The sequence below is a fragment of the Daphnia pulex genome, chromosome 11, assembly GCF_021134715.1.
Source record: "Daphnia pulex isolate KAP4 chromosome 11, ASM2113471v1".
In the NCBI taxonomy this organism is placed as follows: Eukaryota; Metazoa; Arthropoda; class Branchiopoda; order Diplostraca; family Daphniidae; genus Daphnia; species Daphnia pulex.
The window spans coordinates 2097994-2117712 of NC_060027.1; the positions used below are offsets into that span (position 1 = coordinate 2097994).

Consider the following 19719-nt stretch of genomic DNA (forward strand, 5'->3'; position numbering starts at 1 on the left):
GGATAAATTATTTCATTTTTACTTCCCACCCAAAAAGAAAACTGACCTTGACTTTCGCTTGCTGACGGAAAATAAAGAGGGGAGTGGCTTTCATTTGTTTCGTCGCAAGAATATAACGAACCCATCCTAGAAATGTTTTTTTAAAATTTGTATTAATCTTTTTTCGTGGTCTAATTGGTAAGTCTGAATCTGTTAGTATTTGTAGTATTAGTTATGTATTGTTAGTATTAGTATTAGCATTTGTTAGTAAGGGCTCTTTTCTTTTATCGTGTGTTGTTGTACCAAATTTTAAAATTATCAGATTTCCAAGTAATAATGCGTGTTGGCTAAATTTGCTGTGCCAAGCAATAATCTAGTTGTAATTTGACGACCAACTGAGTTATCTGCTCCCGGAAAAACCCACTCGTCACGAACGAAAAATTTAATTTAGGTTTGGGTTTTGTTTACGTTTATATCCAGTGTCGACTCGAGCCAGCATTTTATTACATAAAAAAAGAAAACAGGTGTTGTGTAGATTTTATTAATCGGAACATTGATTACATATGCACTAGAGGAAATCGAGTTCGAGTACCAGTACCAGCAGATGAATCTCAAAGAAATGAGAATGTTGTATTCAATAATGCGTCGTTTCACGTGTTGAAACGCAAATGCACAATTAAGACAATTAATAATTGCGTAATTTTCCGATTGTGAGTGTTTGAGCGTGCATCTGTAGCAAAGGCTTCAGCGGCAAAATTCAAACAGAATTGATTTTGTCTACTGGAATTTTCTTGTTTACTTTTAGTCCTCTCAGGGTCTCACGCTGTCAGTCTCATTTGGTGGTTCAACGAACTTGTAGGAAGGAAAGTGCACTTTCGCTTTACAAGATGTTTTCACTTTCGCCTAACAAATCTGTGTTTAGAAATTATTTAGACATTTTCTCCGGATAAAGACCACATTATTCTCATTAAGACATATTAGGGGTTAGAGCGATCAGAAATTTTAATAAAACACCATGAATTGCTGTTGAGACCGGTTGAGACTCAGTTGAGACTTTGGAAGCAGTACATCATTCGAGCCACCGGGAAATTCATTGCCAAACGGATAGTAAGCCGATAAACGACGCAATAACCAGCTTGGCAACCAGTTCTCAAAAGTATTCGGCGGTGCAAGGTCTTGGTTTCAAACTCCCGTCATTTCTTTAGTTTATAAAGTTTCTTAACAAGTCAACATAACAGAAAATGCGCGTAAGAGTAAATCACTGTTGTTGCGGTTGCTCCCTACAAACTGGTACCAAAATTCTTGGATGGCTTGGCTTGGTAACAATCTTATTAGCAATCGTTTTTCTAATAATTTCCTGTGAGATGGTGTGCGTAAAATGGATTTTAACTTTAATTATTGCTGCCGAATTATTTATCAGATAGGTGGATTCTTACAAATGCTTCGTTTTGCAATGATGATGCCTGACTGCGACTATCCAGAAACCAATATTTGTATTGGTGTCCTGGTTGGCTTGGTTGTTTGGAACGCAGTCAGCATCCTGGTTTTATTTTCCGCCCATAAGAATAGCAGGCCCAGTCTTATGTTACCTTGGCTTATTTGCAAGGCCGTATTAATACTTGTAGGTATTGGCCTAGGATTATTCTTGTCCATACATGGAATGCAAGTCAATCAATTGGTTACCTTTGGAATTGTCTTCTTTTTTGCCTTCGGATCCGGTACGCATGTTAAAAGTTTAAAATTGGCGCGGAATAAGTTGTAACATAATTTATTCTTTTTTTCTTCTTTGTGAATTTTATTGCAGCCCTTGGCATCTACTTCTGGTTGGTCGTCTATAGCTACTATCAACAGCTGAAAGAAGAGCTATCGTCGTCAAAAAAAGACCAATTTCAATTTTCCAAATTCAATTCCAGTAACGATGTTTAGTACTATAGTTTGACGCTGCCAAATGTGGGTAGTCAACAGATTTTTGTTTGTTTTTAAATCAACTGATTTTTATTGGTACAATGATTGTAATCTCTAAGAAATCCCAAATTACAAGTAGTGAAATCAATAGTCGATCGTTTGTTTCTGAAATATCTTTGCGTGTATCTCGTATCAGAGAGTTGATAAGAAAAAGGATTTTCCCCCTTCTCTTTTATGGTTAGCTTGTTGGCAGCATGAATCACTAAAGACTTCCGTATCCGGAATGCGGAAAGATAAGCAGGGCCGTAGATTCCAATTGATTTTCAATTGTCAAACAAAAAAAGAAAGAAAATACGGAAGGGCGGGCGGACGAATTTGGTGAAATTATTTCATTTTTACGCATATTTACTGTACTTCCCACTCCAAAAGAAAACCGACATTGACTTTCATTTGCTGACGATCGGGGAAAATGAGGGAAGTGGTTTCTATTTGTTTCAATGCAAGATTATAACGAGCCCATCCTAGAAATGTTTTCGTTGGGATTCTTTTTTTCGTCTGTCCGATCTTGCATGGTCTAATCATTGGTAAGTCTGAATGTGTTAGTATCATAGAGCCATAGAGCTAGCAGAGCTATAGCTCTGGAGCTAGTAACAAATTATCGGATTTCCAAGTAATAATGCGCATTGCTAAATTTGCTGTGCCAAGTAATTTGACCACCGACCCAGTTATCTGAGGTTATCTGCTTGAGGAAAAACCCGTTCGTCACGGACGAAAAATTTTCATTTACGTTTCGGATTTGTCAGGATTTTTATGAGAGCATTTTTTTAAAAACAGGTTTTAACTTCAATCCCTTTCATTGTTAAAACAAAGGCATGAAGTATAAAAAATGAACACAAAGAAACATAATTCTTAATTTTAAAAATATTATTATAAATATAAAAAATATTCAAATATTATTAAAATAATTTAAAAACATTTAAATCTGGCAAAATTAAAACCGTAAACGAGTGGGAAAAGACTTCAGCGGTAAAATTCAAACAGAATCGATTTCGTCTGCTGAATTTTCTTCAATAGTTTTTACTATTTTCTTGTTTACAAGATTTTTCGCATGTGCAAAACAAAATTGTGTCGTCAGTTTCGTACAAATTGCACACTCGATTCCTATCTTTTACCTCTCTTAATTATAATACGCACATTCCTTTTTCGAAGGCCAAAGAGGGGAATTTCATACGCTCCACATTTGGAGAACTCTTTTGAGGGTGACACACTCTTACAAAGAAATCTACAACGAATTTTACCAATTGAAGTAAGTTACCACAGTCTTTTGAATGTTTGTCTTGATGTTAAAGATCTATAATGTCTGGATTTAGGCTTACAGCAATGTCAAGGATGAGCTCTCAACGTTTGGAGCTCGAGTAGCTACAGACATCTACAAGTATATTAGCAGAAAGTCTCTTGAAATTGCAATCACTTCACTAATCCCTTCCCATCACCAATCTGGGAAGGAACTACAAACATTTTGAGTTTGGACGTACTCAGAGCATTGGCCAAAAGTGAAGGCCAAGTGTTGGTTGCGTTTCACCAGAGGATTCAAGGTGTTCTCGACTCGACGACCAACCCGTCCTTAGCCGAGTGTTGCACTCAATTGGAGAAATACCGTTCCCAATTGATTTCGTTCGCCCAGAAGAATCCCGATCAGTTGGAATACGTCGCCCGCGATTTCGCTTTCGGCCTGGCTCGCACTCTAGCCGGTGCCTTGCTCCTGGAACACGCTTCATGGGGCAGAGCAGTAGACAGCGATCGTGCTGCAGCCGAACGTTGGCTAGGACAACGAGATCTCCTTGCCCAATCTCTGGTTTCGGGACAGACTGCAAGCCATTCATCGCTGTCCGTCCAGCAACTCGACGAAGCTTTGGTCTTTGATGGATACGATCAAAAGAACCTACTCTCGCCCCTCTTCTGATCTACCGTTCTAGTTCTTCGCTTCTCATTAAAACGAAACTCAGGATAGATTATGGATTAAACAGAAACTGCCATCCCCGACCCCCCAAAAACTTAAAGGCCCATCATATAAGAACGTTTACAGAATTGAACGACCGAACTTGTACTAGGGAGAAAGTTGATATTGATCTAGAATTGGAACGGGAGTTCGATTTCAACGATCCTGATTAGCCAGGCCCAGTAAATACGGACCGAGACATTTTTTCATTTGTCATAAGAAATATCGCAAAAAATGAAAATGCGCATGTAAAGAATATAGCAATCTTTAAGGATTCTTTCCTTTTCTCTTAGAGCCAGACCTGAAAGTTGCACTACCAGTTTATGAAATAAGTCAAAAGATTCGTGCGACCAGTTTGACAGAAGATTTTTGGCCAAATTGTCAACTCCAAACAAAAGTGGCTCTACATTCTAACCAGTTCCCCCACGTGTTTCGCGGTTTAGGGTCTTATTTTCAAAATTCCAGTGTTTGAAAATGGACTCAAGTGAAGTGAAATTATCTAGCGATGGCCTTAACCCACTACAAACTATTGCCCGAAGAAATTGTGGCTTATTCCACGGTATAACACAATTATAGCAACTGAACGGCCGAACGTGTTAAGGGAAGAAAGATGTTTTCCAAAAGGAGTTGTACAGATGCACCATCAAACTCCTTCCAGAATCCAGTATTCTCGACACAAAAATCGGTAAGTTTTTGTTTCAATCATTCCTTCCCTGTTACATGTCTCGTTTAATTGTTGTTGCATTGCGCTTCTCTGGATGGATGGAAATGAATTGGATTTTCATCATTCATATCATTGCTGCCAGTAAAAAGAATAATGATTGCGCCGAATTTTAATTGAATTGTTACCTGGCTGATTATAATGTTCCACAGGTACATTAAGATTCATTAAATGACAAACAACGAATTGCTGGTGACTGGGACCCTGCATGTAGTTACGTGGGTAAACAGCTACCGAATCCTTCGTGTAAAACCAAATAGAAAGGGAAACTTTTTCGCAACTAAATCATATACGGTCATCTAACTCTATCTTAGTAGGTCATGACATACGCGTATTCCAAATAGCGCAGCAATCTCGAGTATTCACCCTTTCTGATTGGATTCGTGATGTTGAGGTTGCTTTGCGAGACAATTCATTATCAAACGGTCAGCACCCACTGACACTACTACAAAATAATCAGTTCCCCATTCTTTATTACTCCAGTGTTTGTTTAACTTGGAAGTTCTTTAAGTTAAGACAGCGTCAATATGAGCTTGAAAGTAAATCACTGTTGTTGTGGTTGCTCCCTACAAACTGGCACCAAAATTATTGGATGGCTCTACTTGGTAACAATTATTATTCTATCACTTAGAGAGATTCGTGCCTCTGTAACATTCTTGCTGACTTCTAATATTCACTATAGGTGTGTGAAATTATAGCTATTGTTATGTTGGTGCTGGTCGAAGTCTTACCTGAAGAGCAGACGAGTCAGACGACAATCTCGGAAACTGGGTTTGATATATTTGCCTATTATAACTTTAATTAATAATAATACAGAATCTGATGTGATTATTGAAATCGGAATTGCAGAAATCCAGAAACATTGGCGATCATGGAGATAGCTAGCATAGTTATTGCCGCCATCAAGATCCTAGTCACCGTGCCACTTCTTATTGCGGCTTATAAGAATAGTCGACCGATGCTACTTTTACCTTGGCTCATTTTCGCCATCCTAACTGCGTTAATGGCAATCGGCACCGGAATAGCATCCGTAATCAACTCAAGTGGCAAAGAAACTTTTTTCAATGAAATCATCGCCAACACTGTTGTTAATTTTCTTGGATCTGGTGAGTGTGTTGAATAATCCAGTGGAAGGGAATTAAGTTACATTTATTCTTCTTCTCTTTTAATTTATTGCAGCTCTTACAATCTACTATTGGATAGTCGTCTACAGCTTCTATCGACGACTGAGAGAAACACAACCATAACAGCTATAAAAATGCATCTTCATTTCGATTCAATATTTCTAAAAACTCTTAAGCATTTGCATTAAGTCTATGGCCAATGGAGAATCTAATACATTAAGTATAACCGAAGCGTCAAGGAAAATGAATTTCCCTCTTTGATTTGGCGGTTTCAGGATGTGACCGTGATGGAATCACCAAGTTCATCGATCCCTTCCTTGTCCGGACTTGTATTCAAAAAGAAACAAAAGAGTAAAGGAGTGGGCGGATTTGGTAAAATCATTTCATTTTTACTTCCCACTCAAAAAGAAAATTGGCCTTGGCTATTCCAGATAAAGGGTAGTGGCTTGCATTTGTTTTGTTACGTTAGAAAAGGCAGCCCACACCTGAACTTTATTATTATACACAATATGTGAGAAACTGAGAACAAAGACGTCGTATAGTAATGCTTCAAAGTTCAAACTGTATTTGAGAAATAATTGATTTCCAAGTGCAAGTGGTACAACAGACGACAACAGATTGCGTGTTTGTTTTCACTGTATTTCGGACTTGTACTTTCGCTGTCGAGTGGAGCATTTTTCCATCCTTGTGTGAACGTGTGTTGTGTACATTAAATTGTTGTGAACTGAATAATGCCGGTTTATTACACCTCTGTCAAAGCTAACAATAATGCATTCCAATCAGACGGAAATGGAATAGTCGGCTGTCAGTTGAATCAGTTCTGTTGCGGATACTCACTCCGAACCGGAACCAAAGTCGTTGGTTCCCTGTCTATGGTAATAATGTCAAACTTTATTCTTGTTCTTCTGAAAGTTGCAAACTGATTTAAATAATTCACAGCTAGGTGGAGTGGCAGTGCTCATTTATTCTCTAACTGTCATCTCCAGTTTGAATAATGCGCGACATGGGAATTATTTCTTGTTGGGTAATTCGTTAGGTAAATTCTTTTTTTGGCAAGGTTCTCAGAGTTGTAATTTGATTGAAATTATCTGTACTAATTAAACAGGAAATGCAAATGATTCCAAAATACCTATGACAAGTTTCGTCACGTCGGCCGTCGCCATTGTTTGCTCGATTCCCGTTCTCGTTATGGCCTATAAGAATCTCAGTCCGAGGCTTCTCGTCCCTTGGCTAGTGGTGAACATTGTGCCGTCGCTCGCCGTCATTGGATTCTTCATTTACTTGGCCGTTTTTGAGCTAATAACTGAAGGCTTGGATGACATCATAGGAATAATAGTCATCTTCGCCGGTGTCCTTTCAGGAGGTATAATCGCATGATTGATTTTGTCTTGAAGTAGATTTCAGTAAAATGTAATGTTTATCTACTGTTTTTTGCAGCGATTTGGTTCTACTTTTGGCTGGTCATCTACAGCTTCTATCAGAATCAAAAGATAAACGATAGGGAGCCGCTTCTGGACGACCAGAGCTAACACGAAGAATATTAATTTAAATTTACTAAATGAGCTAATCTTTGAAGAATACAAATTTGAACTTGTCCATGCTTGTCAGCTGCGAAAACTAATTGCAAAGTAAAATTAAGAAGGAAATTAAGTCGAAATAGCGTTGGGCCAAAATTTAAATGACGATATTGGGTACAGTATGTGAATAGGAAACATTTTGCATTAGATTGGATTTTAAATCATTTAAGTTCATTTTAGAATAATTAAATTAAAATACGGGTTAGGATGGGAGGCGAATAATCTTCTGGATATTGAATTTGATCGCGAATTATCGTCACAACGACACGTAAAAACTCTGTTAATCTAAATAAATTGAATCGTCTTAAATAAATTTGAACTTAAAAAGCGAACACAATTGGAGTTGAGGGGGATTGAACCCCTGACTTCTCACATGCGAAGCGAGCACTCTACCACTGAGTTACAACCCCGGTGGAATATGGCTCGCTGTTTTCTCATTGTACCTAAAGAGCTCTGAAAAATCCGATCTTTAGAATAGGCATTTAAAAAAAATCCAATTCCAAAATTGGAAAATTCGTGTCGAACAATTCCAGTTAGAAAGTCGGCCGACACGTTAAAGCCGCCAGTAGGAAAGGCACAAGAAGTCCCGACAGCTGCGCATTCGAAAGGCGTTATGTAGAGTGTGCATATGGACGTCAACAACCAGGTAGCGCAATTAAAATGAAATCAATCTGTAATTTTCAAAAAACTTTTCCCGGCCACACCTGCCTCCTCCCACTGATTTCAAATCATTTGATTATTACCGCTGGATTATTATAGGGCCATATGAGTCATAGAATAAAGAGTCTGTATTAATTTAAAAAAAGAGATAGCTACAAAGAATGTTGAATTGAACAACTTACTTAAAAAACGGGAAAGCAGACCTGTTGTACTCCAATCTCCCAATTTTTTTTCCGGCCGGATAAAGTATTGAGTAATGCTGATCCGGTTACATAGCGGCTGAGATCCGGAAGAAGGACAAATGCGAAGATAACCGTTTATCTAGGTCTTTATTAGGAACAAGTATTTTGCTGATAAAGTTCAATGCTAAACTGGTAAACGTTAATAAACAAGCTTCAGCCGGGGGAGCCGAAAAGAACTGGAATTTTACGTACCGCTGTTCACTTTAAAAATGATATTGGAATTATTTAGGTCAGCAGTTTGAATCGCCTATACAGACAGGAATAACAAACATATATCTTTTCTCACTTTGAAACTGAATCTTAATAAATGTCTACCAAAATTTAAATAGAACACTAGATAGAATGAAATGCGTTGTTACCACACAGAAGACGCAATAAGACTGCTGTACAGAAAGTAGAAAGTACATCTTTGCGAATATTCATACAAGATGAATTATGAATAAATCAGTACTCTAAAAAGATTGTTTTTTCTTGGATTGCCAGCAGGAGGTCTGTTGACATACTCCAACCTGTTTGTCGACTTAACTAGATCCGTTAAAAATGAAAGTTAACCCAGACAACAAGGTCAAACCTGTTCGCATTATTTCATATCCAGATCATATGTATAAAAAAAAAAAACAAAAAAACTAGGCTGTATACACGGTTCTTTTTCCCAGTCTCCGGTTGCTGGCGAACATCAGTGATTGTGTGATCCAGCCAGTGATCGAGTCCAGTCTTCTACATTCATTTCTGGCTATTTCCTTTTTCACAATTCTTCCGTCTACTAACAGTTCATCATGTGCTGCAAATTGAACCGATTCTGTTGCTGCGCCTTTACGCTCCAAACGGGCACCAAAGTCATTGCCAACGTTTACCTGGTAAAGTATTCTGAATTTTGAATCGATTGAATTATTTAACATCGCGCTAACATTCTCCTCAATACTTACCGCAACAGCTGGCTGAAGTCATAGCGCTCACGTATCTGAGCATTTCAGAGTTCTGCGGACTGTTTTCTTCAACAGGTAAATTCGATAATGATGTCCATTGATTTTTAATAATAATAATTTCATTCATTCATTCGTTAGACCTAGTCACGGTGATGGCCCTGGCCATTTTCAGTACGATCCTGGTTTTAATTGCCGCCTCTAAGGATAGCAACGCTTCACTCCTCATGCCCTGGCTCTTTCTGTGCGCCATTTTGATACTCGGATGGTTCGGCTATATTGGATGGATCATCATCAACACAGGTGGAGATGCCGTCATCATCTTTTGTTTTATGCTGATTGGATTAGCCGGCATTGAAGTTGCTAGCGCTGCACTGGCCGGTACTATTGGAACAAGTAAGTAGATAATCGAGTTTTCTATGGAAATGATTTGAAATAATTATGAAAAATAATTCTTTATTACAGTGCTTGTCATCTACAATTGGATGGTGGTCTACAGCTACTACCACCAACTGATGGAAAAGAAAGACCAGCCTTTCGAAGAAGACGCCGATTCTATTAGCTATATCAAATACCCTTAGGATGTAATAGGGACTGAATAAGTGAGCGGACCACTTGAAACGAATAAGATAAAAGGAACCTGATAACTTAACTACAGAATTATTTATTTATAATTGCCTATGAAGATATTATTACTATTTATTTCGTGTACTGTCCGTGTAGTCAAGAGCAGCTCGATGGCGCTTTATATGAGGACCGGGTAATATATTTATTATTTCCAGATAGAACGCGATCAAGGAGGACACATATTTCATCACTATTTTTGGCTCGTCCGTAATGTTGTCTTAAATTATTATAGACTTTCCAAGCTTTGTAGCTTTATTGTATTTTGATTAAATAAAAGAAAACAATTTCAAAACAAAGTACTTAATCAGAATTTGTCTTTGTTCGTTAGCCGCGATCCTTTTGGAACCATTTCCACAGGTTGCCAAATCAGGTAGGATTGCGCTGGAAAATGTCATTCACATCGCGACTTTAAAATTACACTAATTGTATCAGACGATATTTTCGCGGACGACGTGGCAGACGTGCTACTTGGTCGTTCCGTTTTGTTTGTTTTATTCCGTGTCACTGCCAGAGAGTATTTAAAGTCTTCAATAGTAGTCTGATTGTAGAATTTAACTAGTTTCTCCTTCTCTAGAATGAAAATTCATGTCAATTTGCAGGGAAGTTGTTATGGATTCTCACTTCGAACTGTTACTTTGGTGATTGGGATCTTATCATTGGTATGAAAATAACATCAGTTTGACTGATTCAAGTTCTTGTATTGGAATATTTAAACTTTTTTTCAGGCGGGAAATGTTCGTGTCTTTAGTTACGAATTACAGATCGGAGCCGATATGGGTGGAAATATTATTGTATTCAATTGTACATTGAACCGAAACTGAATATTTTTTTTTCGCCAATTATGCATAGGAACTTTGTCTAATTTTTTGGTTATAATCCCAATGATTATTTCCTCGGCTCTCGTTGTAGTCGTGGCAATGGAAAATCGCTTTCCGAAGCTCCTTATTCCTTGGATCGTCTTTAGCGTCTTGGAATTGTTCATTGTACTTTTTGGGTGTTATTTATTTATGGTTGCTGCCGGTCAAGCATTTCAGCCTAAATCAATTGAGAAATTCTTTTTCATTACGATTGGCGTCCTTTTACTCACAGGTAATGTAATGCGCAATCAAAGGAATTAACACAAGTTCTAAACTTATAAATTTTTGGTCTTATCTATTTACAGTCGTCATTTTATTCCGCACCTGGTTTGTAGTTTTCAGTTACTACCATGAACTGATGTTTGGACCGAAAAAATATCCACAGCCCGACGACCTGCCGTTGTATTACCACTATGGATTATTCAATTTATCAACTGTTGCAGTCACTCGATAGATATCATATTACCGAATACATTAGATAGATACGAAGCTCTGCCATCCCATTAGTTGAATCCTTAAATATTTAGATACTCGGCGGCTAAAATTGGCGAAGGTAATTTGGAAGCTGTAATGGTATGTTGGATAATTTTGATTTGTTCATCAATGTTTTTGAATGAGACTTCTGTCAAGTAACCTGTTTGCTCCGCCAGTATCACTGCAGAACTCATCCAGCCGACCTATTTATGCAGAAAATATTTTTGAAGAGAGTCCTACCTTACAATGTGTCATGAATTTTACCGGTCGTACTCGTCTTTCAAACCAGTTGGGAGTTGCTGGCATATTTATGAAGGGAACGGAGACTGCTGGTTGACGTCGTTCACGACTGTTAACAAAACTGGATCTTATTTAATGAATGCGTACTTGAAAAATAATTATAAAAACCTGCCGGATGTTTGCGTTACTTATATTTTGTTTGAGTTTTGTTTTTTCTAACAGTCAATTTGAACCCGTTTAAAATTTGGTACATCAGTTAATGGAAATTCACTGTATCCGCAATTCAAAACTCTTGCAGAAAATTGCAAAAGTTTGTTCTCATCCAGGTTCGAACTGGAGACCTTCAGTGTGTTAGACTGATGTGATAACCAACTACACCATGAGAACGTGTCAAATTATCGTCATTAATATTAAGTAAATGATGGAGCTGATTTTAGTAACCGAAATCAATATAACATTTGTGTTGGCTTTCTAAAAAAACACAGGCTGTTTTAAATGCGTACTCAAAAAACGAAATCATGATGTTTTCTATTTGAAAAAAATTCTTACCGGTCACTCTACATACAAGTTTTCTTATCGCCATTTATCCACATTACTTTTTCTATTGACTCACAATTTTCATGTTCTCATGGTGTAGTTGGTTATCACATCAGTCTAACACACTGAAGGTCTCCAGTTCGAACCTGGATGAGAACAAACCTTTTTTGTTTTTATCCACAAAGAGATAGAAGGTTTGCTTTGAATAATTTCAAATACTGTCTTTTTGAATCTATAAAAATTAAATTACATTCACTACAGTAAGCCTATTTAAGCTAAATAATAAATACAGAAAATATGCAATTTCCCCAAATTTCTCGAAGGATCCTGATAATCCCTAACAGAATACCGTTTGTCCAGTAGATGGCATGTATTTTGTTTCTTTTTCGTCCGGTCGTCTGCTACTGTCTCGTGTGTCGTGTTAGTTAGACTGTTCAATCTTGGTCGTGCGGTTGTGTCAAGCATTAACGAATAACAAATCAAACAGCAACAGGAAAATTGAAGTTATTTTTCGTCATGGCTTTCATGGCAATTCGTATCCTTTCATCGAGAGGCCCTCTCTGCTGGAATAGTAGAGTGTCTCATTCAGCCTTTAGACTACAAAAGAGTTTTGCAAGTTCGCAAGGATCTCAAAGCCATGAAGAGGCTTTTTGGGATATTGAAGGATCAGTAGTTGTTGATCCTAGCTCGAAAACTATAGAGTTTAAATATGTTCCTGAAACTAAAAAGAGTGAGCCTATTGAGGAAGACTGTGATGTCATACGAGTAACCAGATTTGGACATATTAGATTAGATCAAGAAAATCCAGCAGTGGAGAAGAAAGATCCAGAAACATCAGAGGAATCAAAAGATAATTCATTTAATTTTATTGACAATCAGTTTTTCGGTGACAAGTTGTCTTCTGATACAGCTCCTCTCACCAAACAAAATAATCTTAAAGCTAAAGCTTCAGATGTCCCAGTGGATACAAACCCTGTAGACCAACAATATTTCTATCCCTCTTCAGGTGAAACGGACAAAAATAATCGAACATTGCCTGCCCCTTCTGCTTCTGAGCTTGAATTCAAAGAAAATCAAATTGATGATCAGTACTTTGGCAAGAAAAGCACTTTGAGTCATTCACAAGCACCTGCTGAACCTGTTGGGAAAGTATCTGCTTACAACTACTTGAGAACCCTGCAAGCAAAAGAAGCTGAGAACTCCAAAAATTCTACTGAGGAATCAGCAGAAAGTGGCCAAAGCATCAAACAAATATATGAAGAAATGATTCCCAATTTGTTTAAAATGCCAAATGAGGAAATCATCCACTTGTTAAAAAAATCAGTGCTCTACAATAAAGGTAATTTAGCAAAATTAAACTATAATTTCTTATGATGTTAACTTTCTCTTTGTAGATGGAATTGTCGCTATAGACAAACCACACGGTTTAGTAACTACTGATGCTGACGGAAACGCTAAGGTTGTTCTCACTAATCTTCTGCCAGGACTTAGTCAAGCCCTGCGTGTCGAAAAACTTTACACCGTTCATCGACTCGACCGCGACACAACAGGTACTGCATTTACAACTTAAAATGATCTGTCAATTTCAAACGTGTACATCTCTTTTCAGGCATACTTCTACTAGCTTCAAATCAAACAGTGGCTAATAAATTGAACAAATTGTTTCTTGATCATGAAATACAAAAAAAATACATGGTCATTACAAAAGGGATTCCTAGTCCCAGAGAAGGTATTTATTTGAAGAGGCTCTCAGTGCCAGACGTCATTCAATTAATTCGCTATTTCGTCATGTTTCTAGGAACTATTGATATTCCCATGTGCGAGAAGAGTATAGGTGATAGGCAGCGTATGGCACTTAGACCAATTCTGTCGCATAACCCAGATTCCTTGAAAAGCGCAAAGTACAACGCGAAAGGGAAATCTTTCAAAGCGATTACTCATTTCAGGGTATGTGAATAGGTTTCGCGTAATTTCAAATGCTTTTTTTTTTTCGTTATTGAAATTTTATTTCTTGGGTTCTAGGTAAAAACGACAAATGCAGGCACCGCTTTTGTAGAGTTAGAACCTGAGACTGGGGTCCGGCATCAACTACGAGTTCATTTGAGCGAAGGTCTTGATTGTCCGGTATTGGGTGATCACAAATATTCACATGCCGACAAGTACGCCCCGCAAAAGCTATCACAAGATATACTGAATCTTCTAGCGATCAAGCAGTCAAAAGCCAGAAATATTCCCATGCATCTTCATGCGGCTTTCATGGCCATTCCTGGATTTGGCCAAGAAGGACAACCCCTTTGCATAAACTCTCCGTTGCCCAGGTTTTTCCGATATACATTGAAGAAACTAAAATTGTTTAAACAGAGAACATGATGATTTAAAGTTATTGTCTTTTTTAGTTGAAATAAATGAAAAGAACAAAAACAAAACAAAAAACGGTGTCTTTGTGTTCCTTTTTTAAAATCTCGAAACTTTCCGCCATGAACTGCAACACTGGAAAGTTATGTATTTTTCTGAAAAAATATATATTTTCCCTTCTAAATATTCACAGACATTTTTTAACGAAAGATAATAAAAGATGCCATCAATGCTCGAATAAAATCAAACAAGAATGCTTAAACTTAGAAGAAAATCTTGAATTCTTTCTCTTTTCTCAAGTTTGATCTATTGGCAACGCCTTATTTTGGTGGGAAGGAATGGTTTACTGCAGAAGATTTTTTGGAATTCGTGAAAAGTGGTGAAACGAGTACATGGAAAAAGCTTATTCTTGTATTATACATTTGTTTATTTATTCTTATTTTTTCCAAGTGAAAAAGACTATAAACGTGTAATCGTAGTCTCTCCGATATTTGACTTATAATCCGTTGGGCATTCTCGTAAGTAGACTACGTTATTTTTGACTGTTTGGAATTCAACGTGCTGACACAGATCTATATTTTCACAATTTATCTCGCGCAGGATGCTGAGCTTTGACAAGTTATGTCAGGTTCCCGTGGTCGCAAAGTAACGTCCGGTAGGTCTGGAGATCCCAGATGGCCTAATCAGCAGCCTTATTACAATCAAAATGCTTCAATACCAGATTTAAGAAGTGGCTGGGATAACTGGAATATCCCTCCACCATCATCTGGATATGGGTGGCAACCCAATTCCAATTTACATCAGGTGTGGCCATCACCTCATTATCGTGGTGGTGGTTACTATACTGAAGATCATATCCCAAGAAGTGGAGATTTTGACCAGTTTCAACACAGATTTCCTAATTCATTTACTCCACCTAGCCACTTTTCAGAACGCAGCCTTGCTCACTTAAATCAGACACCGCTAAATGAATTATCTAGTAGTGGTCACAGTGGGTTCAGAGATGGATCAAGTACCCGTGATCCTTCCTCCTCAAAACAGCCTAATTCTGCAAAAGATAAGCAAAATCCACAGAGTGTCAGAAGTAAAACAGCTGATAAGACTTCTGCAGCCAGAAATAGAGTGCCAAGCAATCCATCAAACAATGAAATCTCCAGTGCTGCTACAACTCAGGATTCAGTTGGGGGAGTTGAGAAGCCAAATGTACCTGTGAAATCTACTAGCTTCATGCCTCCGAATAATGATTTAATGAATAAAGTAAAAGCTTCACTGAAGTCGATTAACGCAACGAAAGACCAGGCTCCTGTGAGAAGTACCTCTTCTCCAGCTGAACCCCCTGTACCATCGTCGCCCCAAAGAGTGCGCGAATCTCGTGTACCAACTACGGAACCTTCTCCCAGTGCTCGACACCCGATTAGAGTCGCTGCAGGATCTCATCGACGTACTTCTCAGTCAAGTTCGACTTCAAACTCTGGAGCAAACGGCGAAACACAAAACAATCCCCTTGAAGGTCTTGGCTTCATTCAGAATTCAAGTAATAGCGAAAATTTGGATTCAGTTAGTCAGGTAAAGTTTATTCATTTTTACTTCCATTTATTACAGTCTATTGTAGTGAATATTGAAATAAAGTTTTTTTTAACACTGTATTTTATATTGAACTTTTACTTTTCTTAGGCAAATAGAATTCGAAATAGTTCTGGTGGATCCTCGACACATGAGAGTGAACCGTTGACTACCATCCCCAAGGAACGGTTGAACAAGTACATCCGATCGATGGATAATCAGCAGCGCAGACAGCTAGTGGAACAACCTCGATCAATTATTTCTCAATACATGCTTAACCATCTAGTACAAGAAAATCAGACGGCCAAAGCTCGTCAGTTATCATCTCTTCGCTTTCGAGTCAGTTCGAACGAGCTCGAATCGAGGACTGAAAATACCGTCATTTTATCAGAAGAACTTGTGGACGAATTCAAGGAACTGTTGTCGAGAAATGATGAAGAAACGGCGAAGCAACCGGACTCTGAGGAGGAAGAAATTCAAGTTCTGGAACCACCACCCAAAGTGCCTCCGTTGTGCATAGACTTAGACTTGGACGATAAACCAGCTTCGCCAACTCCTAGTTCTTCTCCAGACGCCAACAGTTCTCTTCCTGTCAAACCAACTGAAGCGGGATCTATTTCCGATCGCCATGAGAATACAGCTGATTTTGTTGAACGCGAACTTGATTCTCAGCTTTCTGCGGCTTCAAGACCAGCTGCTGCACCGACCCCTGATGCTGCCCGTTTTCCGGAAGCGTTGCTGACGAATCCTACTCCAGATGTTCCCCGCATTCCGGAAGCGTTGCTGCATCCGACTCCTGTAGCTGAAACGCCCACAACAAGTCAAGTGCCTTGTCCAGTCCCTCTCTCACATAATACGTCGATTCCTACGATGACTGTGACACTACAACCGTCACCACCAAAAGAGCCCAGCACTGCCTCAACGAGTACCGTTCCGTCTATAATCACTACTGTTTCGGCAGGAAAAAAAAGTTTCTTGGAGAAAAGCAAAAGCCATAGGAAGAAGGAAAGAAGAGAAAAACAGGCAAACGAGCAAAGTACTGAAAGTGAAAAAGGGAAAGCAAAGAAACAGAAAAAGAAAGATAGGAAAAAGAGTCCAACAAAACCGAGGAAAGAAAAGACTAGATTGGAGACCGATTCGACATCAACGCAAAATGCTTCTAATAAAAAAGCAGAAGTCGTGGATTTGGACAATTCGGACAATGCGACATCGGCAGTGGATCGAGCCGGGACATCGAACCAATTTGTTGATTCGGCCGGTGGAAAAAGTGCGCTTAATTTTCTGTTGACAGATCTGCAAATCGAAGAACAGCAAGGTAAAGATCGTATTGCACTGATCGACCGTACTATTGAAGAGTTGCAGTTGGAGCGTAAAGCTCTAACGGACAAAGTTCTTGCACTTAAGCAACAACAATTCGATCTTTTACGATCTGCCATGTCATCCAGCTCTTTTGGTAATGATACTGTACCTCGCCCCTTGGAGTCTGTTCCTGCACCAGTCGAGGTATGTATCTGTTTAGAAGTCACCTTGCTTTATTTGAAATTCAATTGTGTGTTCTTGTTTTCTTCAGACTCCTGTTACTATGGAGTCCGCTGACCAAAAGGACGAAGAGCTCCCCGAAGTCGCCTGTGAAGAAGCCTCACCCGTCCAACCGGTCCCCCCTGCAGCCTCAACGCAGTTACTGAGTCTAATGCATCAGCTGGAAGAGAATGGAGTGCAAGTAGCTCTTGGTGATATGGAGGCTGTCCCCTCAGATTCCGTTACTCCGACTACGATTGGAACTAAACGGAAGCGGATACCCAGCGATGACTCCAAACAACAGAAGAAAAAGGGTACGCCAACCAATTCTCCGTTACGCAGTGCTGCTGATATCCCACCATCTGTGGAAAAGCCTGGTCAAGTGCAAACAAACGAAGCTGTTTTCCAGCCTATGCAATTTACTCCAGCTCTTCCACAGACTTTGTCAATAAGTCAAATTAACCAGATCACTTCGACGATTTCTTCCGTAATTGCACAATCAGTGGAAACAATCAGTTGTACGAAGAAGACGCCGACGCCCGTCATCCTTCCCAATCAGTCTAAAAAGGCAACATCTCCGTCCGAATCGTCACTTGCTGCCGAGTCTCACAATCAGTCAAAAGAGATTTCAGCAGCTAAATCTCAAAGTGTTTCTTCATCGCCTAAAGTTACGGAGCCTAAAGTACCGGATCCTAAACCTGCAGAGCCTAAAGCCGTAGAGCCGAAAAAGTCAGCTACTGTTGCAGAAAAAGCAAAAGTTGTTACTCCAAAGAATGTTGCGAATGCTTCCAAAACGACAGAAAAGTCAGCGGAAGTCACTACTTCACGGCCGAGTGAAAATGTGCGCACTTATTCAAAGCGGGACGAAGCAAGCAGTAAAAACACTACCCCAAAACCTTGTCCTCCAGTCAATCCTCAAGTCTCTGGAGCAGCTGGTAGATTATCGGCTCGAACAACTGAACCTAGCCAGGGGAAAGATGCCGCTGCTACTGCAACACCCTCAGTTTCCACGCAAAAATCTACCAGTTCCTCCACTACTGCCAAACAGACAACACCAGCGACTACCACAACAGCCCCTCGAACGAATTCATCTAATCCGATTCTATTGAGGTCGCACGAATCGTCGGTGAGGTGCGTGTACATCTGTGGGCCGTGCGCATTCACGGCTTCAGAAGATGGGACGGTCCACATTTACGATTTGAATACGAATGCGCTCGCCATGCGGATATTGGGTCACACCAAGCCGGTTACTTGGTTGTACGGAGTCGCATTGAACACGTCGGGTGAGGTGATGAAGTCGATCAAGTCCACTACTGACTATCTCAACCACTTGACGCTCATCACGGGCAGTGAAGACGCACACATTCGACAGTTTGCATTAGACAGTGGCTCCTTGATCCACGAAAGATTTTGTAAACATGCTTTGACGTGTGCAGTGGGCCACAAATTTATCACAAAGCTCTATGTGGGCACTACGGAAGGAACCATCTTCACTTATAATCCCAAAATCAATAGTATCCGGATAAACAAATTTAAAGTAAGTTTGATTTGGTAAAATAAGTTACGAGTTAGAACAATTTCAAAAGCTTCTATTTTTGCAGGCGAATGGTGAAGTCATTTGTATGAAGATACTAAACGTTCGGGGAAAAAGAGCAATCATTGTGGCAGCGAGGCGAATGGACCCCGTTGTTTATGACTTGGATACGGAAGATGCTCTCTTCACATTGACCTCAAACATTCCGAGCAGTTCTTTTTACTGTATGTCAAGTACCTCGCACTATGTGTTCTGCTGCGACGCCAACAAGAACCTCTTTAAATTCGACACAAATAGTGATAATATGTATATCACGGAAACTCGTAAGAACGTGTAGAGTTAATTTTCCGATAAAGTAATTAAAATTTTCAAATGTTTTAGTTCCCTCTGCGGCTGTGAGTTCGTCCTTTGAAGGGAACCGATATCTCATCCTTGGCTGTATGGATGGAGTTATTCGAGTAATAGATACATTGCATAAGCCGTCTCGAATTATCACTTTGCCAGGGCAGGCCTTGAAGACAATCACATGTATGAAAATCGTCAATGGCAAGGTATTGTTTTGGTTTACTTATTTTTGAAAATCCTGAGGCTTGAAGTAATGAAATTTTATTTCAGATGGTTGGGGGATCACTCAACGGTGAAGTTGCTTATTGTCAGCTTCCTAATTTAGAGGCTTTGTGTAAAGTCAATGGCTAATATGAAGAGATTTTCTCTGTGTGAAACTTATCTACTTTTTAAGTAGGCTTTGAAAGAATACTACAATGATTTCGTTTCATGGTACTGATTTTGTTATAATTCCGATGACAAAAACGCAGAAATAATGATGTGAAAAATACACTGGCGTAATGCTCAGAATTCATACTCCCCGCGTTTTTATTTATTTT

General features: G+C 39.1%; 5 protein-coding genes, 2 long non-coding RNA genes and 3 other non-coding genes across 10 annotated transcripts; 7 read left to right on the forward strand and 3 right to left on the reverse strand.

The window, feature by feature from the left end:
* Positions 1-462: 462 nt before the first annotated feature.
* LOC124207887 lies at positions 463-2032 on the forward strand. The gene is made up of 3 exons (XM_046605523.1): positions 463-1298; positions 1400-1697; positions 1784-2032. Exons 1-3 carry the CDS (start codon positions 1221-1223, stop codon positions 1903-1905), a joined length of 498 nt encoding a protein of 165 aa, XP_046461479.1. The 5' UTR covers positions 463-1220; the 3' UTR covers positions 1906-2032.
* Positions 2033-2930: 898 nt separating this feature from the next.
* Positions 2931-7324, forward strand: LOC124207889. The gene is made up of 9 exons (XR_006880172.1): positions 2931-3190; positions 3255-4568; positions 4757-5209; positions 5287-5375; positions 5454-5710; positions 5784-6603; positions 6668-6764; positions 6834-7091; positions 7166-7324. It is a non-coding gene; the product is annotated as an uncharacterized LOC124207889 (long non-coding RNA).
* Positions 7325-7412: 88 nt separating this feature from the next.
* On the reverse strand, positions 7413-8814 carry LOC124207890. The gene is made up of 3 exons (XR_006880173.1): positions 8400-8814; positions 8169-8292; positions 7413-8091 (listed from the first exon to the last, which is right to left on the reverse strand). It is a non-coding gene; the product is annotated as an uncharacterized LOC124207890 (long non-coding RNA).
* Positions 7644-7715, reverse strand: Trnaa-cgc. The gene has a single exon. It is a non-coding gene; the product is annotated as a tRNA-Ala (tRNA).
* A 33-nt stretch (positions 8815-8847) lies between the features above and the next one.
* Positions 8848-10048, forward strand: LOC124207888. The gene is made up of 4 exons (XM_046605524.1): positions 8848-9064; positions 9142-9208; positions 9272-9526; positions 9596-10048. The coding sequence occupies exons 1-4, from the start codon at positions 8984-8986 to the stop codon at positions 9709-9711; spliced, it is 519 nt and encodes a 172-aa protein (XP_046461480.1). The 5' UTR covers positions 8848-8983; the 3' UTR covers positions 9712-10048.
* Positions 10049-10188: 140 nt separating this feature from the next.
* LOC124207891 lies at positions 10189-11103 on the forward strand. The gene is made up of 5 exons (XM_046605525.1): positions 10189-10271; positions 10332-10416; positions 10483-10534; positions 10607-10846; positions 10920-11103. Exons 2-5 carry the CDS (start codon positions 10333-10335, stop codon positions 11066-11068), a joined length of 525 nt encoding a protein of 174 aa, XP_046461481.1. The 5' UTR covers positions 10189-10271; position 10332; the 3' UTR covers positions 11069-11103.
* A 538-nt stretch (positions 11104-11641) lies between these two features.
* Positions 11642-11715, reverse strand: Trnav-aac. The gene has a single exon. It is a non-coding gene; the product is annotated as a tRNA-Val (tRNA).
* Positions 11716-11950: 235 nt separating this feature from the next.
* Positions 11951-12024, forward strand: Trnav-aac. Its single transcript has one exon. It is a non-coding gene; the product is annotated as a tRNA-Val (tRNA).
* Positions 12025-12258: 234 nt separating this feature from the next.
* Positions 12259-14298, forward strand: LOC124207892 (mitochondrial RNA pseudouridine synthase Rpusd4-like). Its single transcript, XM_046605526.1, has 5 exons — positions 12259-13204; positions 13260-13415; positions 13475-13594; positions 13664-13812; positions 13888-14298. Exons 1-5 carry the CDS (start codon positions 12382-12384, stop codon positions 14233-14235), a joined length of 1596 nt encoding a protein of 531 aa, XP_046461482.1. The 5' UTR covers positions 12259-12381; the 3' UTR covers positions 14236-14298.
* A 214-nt stretch (positions 14299-14512) lies between these two features.
* Positions 14513-19696, forward strand: LOC124207894 (flocculation protein FLO11-like). Its single transcript, XM_046605527.1, has 7 exons — positions 14513-14738; positions 14821-15786; positions 15895-17286; positions 17354-18838; positions 18903-19158; positions 19217-19386; positions 19451-19696. Exons 2-7 carry the CDS (start codon positions 14842-14844, stop codon positions 19529-19531), a joined length of 4329 nt encoding a protein of 1442 aa, XP_046461483.1. The 5' UTR covers positions 14513-14738; positions 14821-14841; the 3' UTR covers positions 19532-19696.
* The last annotated feature ends 23 nt before the right edge of the window (positions 19697-19719 follow it).

What these genes read in the sequence shown, in the direction of transcription:
- LOC124207887 (XM_046605523.1), top strand. Translation starts at nt 1,221, where the DNA reads ATGCGCGTAAGAGTAAATCACTGTTGTTGCGGTTGCTCCCTACAAACT. An exon ending in TTCTTGGATGGCTTGGCTTG is followed by an intron (nt 1,299 to 1,399) that starts GTAACAATCTTA and finishes ATTATTTATCAG; the next exon opens with ATAGGTGGATTCTTACAAAT. An exon ending in CTTTTTTGCCTTCGGATCCG is followed by an intron (nt 1,698 to 1,783) that starts GTACGCATGTTA and finishes ATTTTATTGCAG; the next exon opens with CCCTTGGCATCTACTTCTGG.
- LOC124207891 (XM_046605525.1), top strand. Translation starts at nt 10,333, where the DNA reads ATGAAAATTCATGTCAATTTGCAGGGAAGTTGTTATGGATTCTCACTT. An exon ending in ACAGATCGGAGCCGATATGG is followed by an intron (nt 10,535 to 10,606) that starts GTGGAAATATTA and finishes AATTATGCATAG; the next exon opens with GAACTTTGTCTAATTTTTTG. An exon ending in TGGCGTCCTTTTACTCACAG is followed by an intron (nt 10,847 to 10,919) that starts GTAATGTAATGC and finishes ATCTATTTACAG; the next exon opens with TCGTCATTTTATTCCGCACC.
- LOC124207894 (XM_046605527.1), top strand. Translation starts at nt 14,842, where the DNA reads ATGTCAGGTTCCCGTGGTCGCAAAGTAACGTCCGGTAGGTCTGGAGAT. An exon ending in CTGTTCCTGCACCAGTCGAG is followed by an intron (nt 17,287 to 17,353) that starts GTATGTATCTGT and finishes TGTTTTCTTCAG; the next exon opens with ACTCCTGTTACTATGGAGTC. An exon ending in TATGTATATCACGGAAACTC is followed by an intron (nt 19,159 to 19,216) that starts GTAAGAACGTGT and finishes CAAATGTTTTAG; the next exon opens with TTCCCTCTGCGGCTGTGAGT.
- LOC124207888 (XM_046605524.1), top strand. Translation starts at nt 8,984, where the DNA reads ATGTGCTGCAAATTGAACCGATTCTGTTGCTGCGCCTTTACGCTCCAA. An exon ending in TCATTGCCAACGTTTACCTG is followed by an intron (nt 9,065 to 9,141) that starts GTAAAGTATTCT and finishes TTACCGCAACAG; the next exon opens with CTGGCTGAAGTCATAGCGCT. An exon ending in CGGACTGTTTTCTTCAACAG is followed by an intron (nt 9,209 to 9,271) that starts GTAAATTCGATA and finishes TTCATTCGTTAG; the next exon opens with ACCTAGTCACGGTGATGGCC.
- LOC124207892 (XM_046605526.1), top strand. Translation starts at nt 12,382, where the DNA reads ATGGCTTTCATGGCAATTCGTATCCTTTCATCGAGAGGCCCTCTCTGC. An exon ending in GATTCCTAGTCCCAGAGAAG is followed by an intron (nt 13,595 to 13,663) that starts GTATTTATTTGA and finishes TCATGTTTCTAG; the next exon opens with GAACTATTGATATTCCCATG. An exon ending in AAGCGATTACTCATTTCAGG is followed by an intron (nt 13,813 to 13,887) that starts GTATGTGAATAG and finishes CTTGGGTTCTAG; the next exon opens with GTAAAAACGACAAATGCAGG.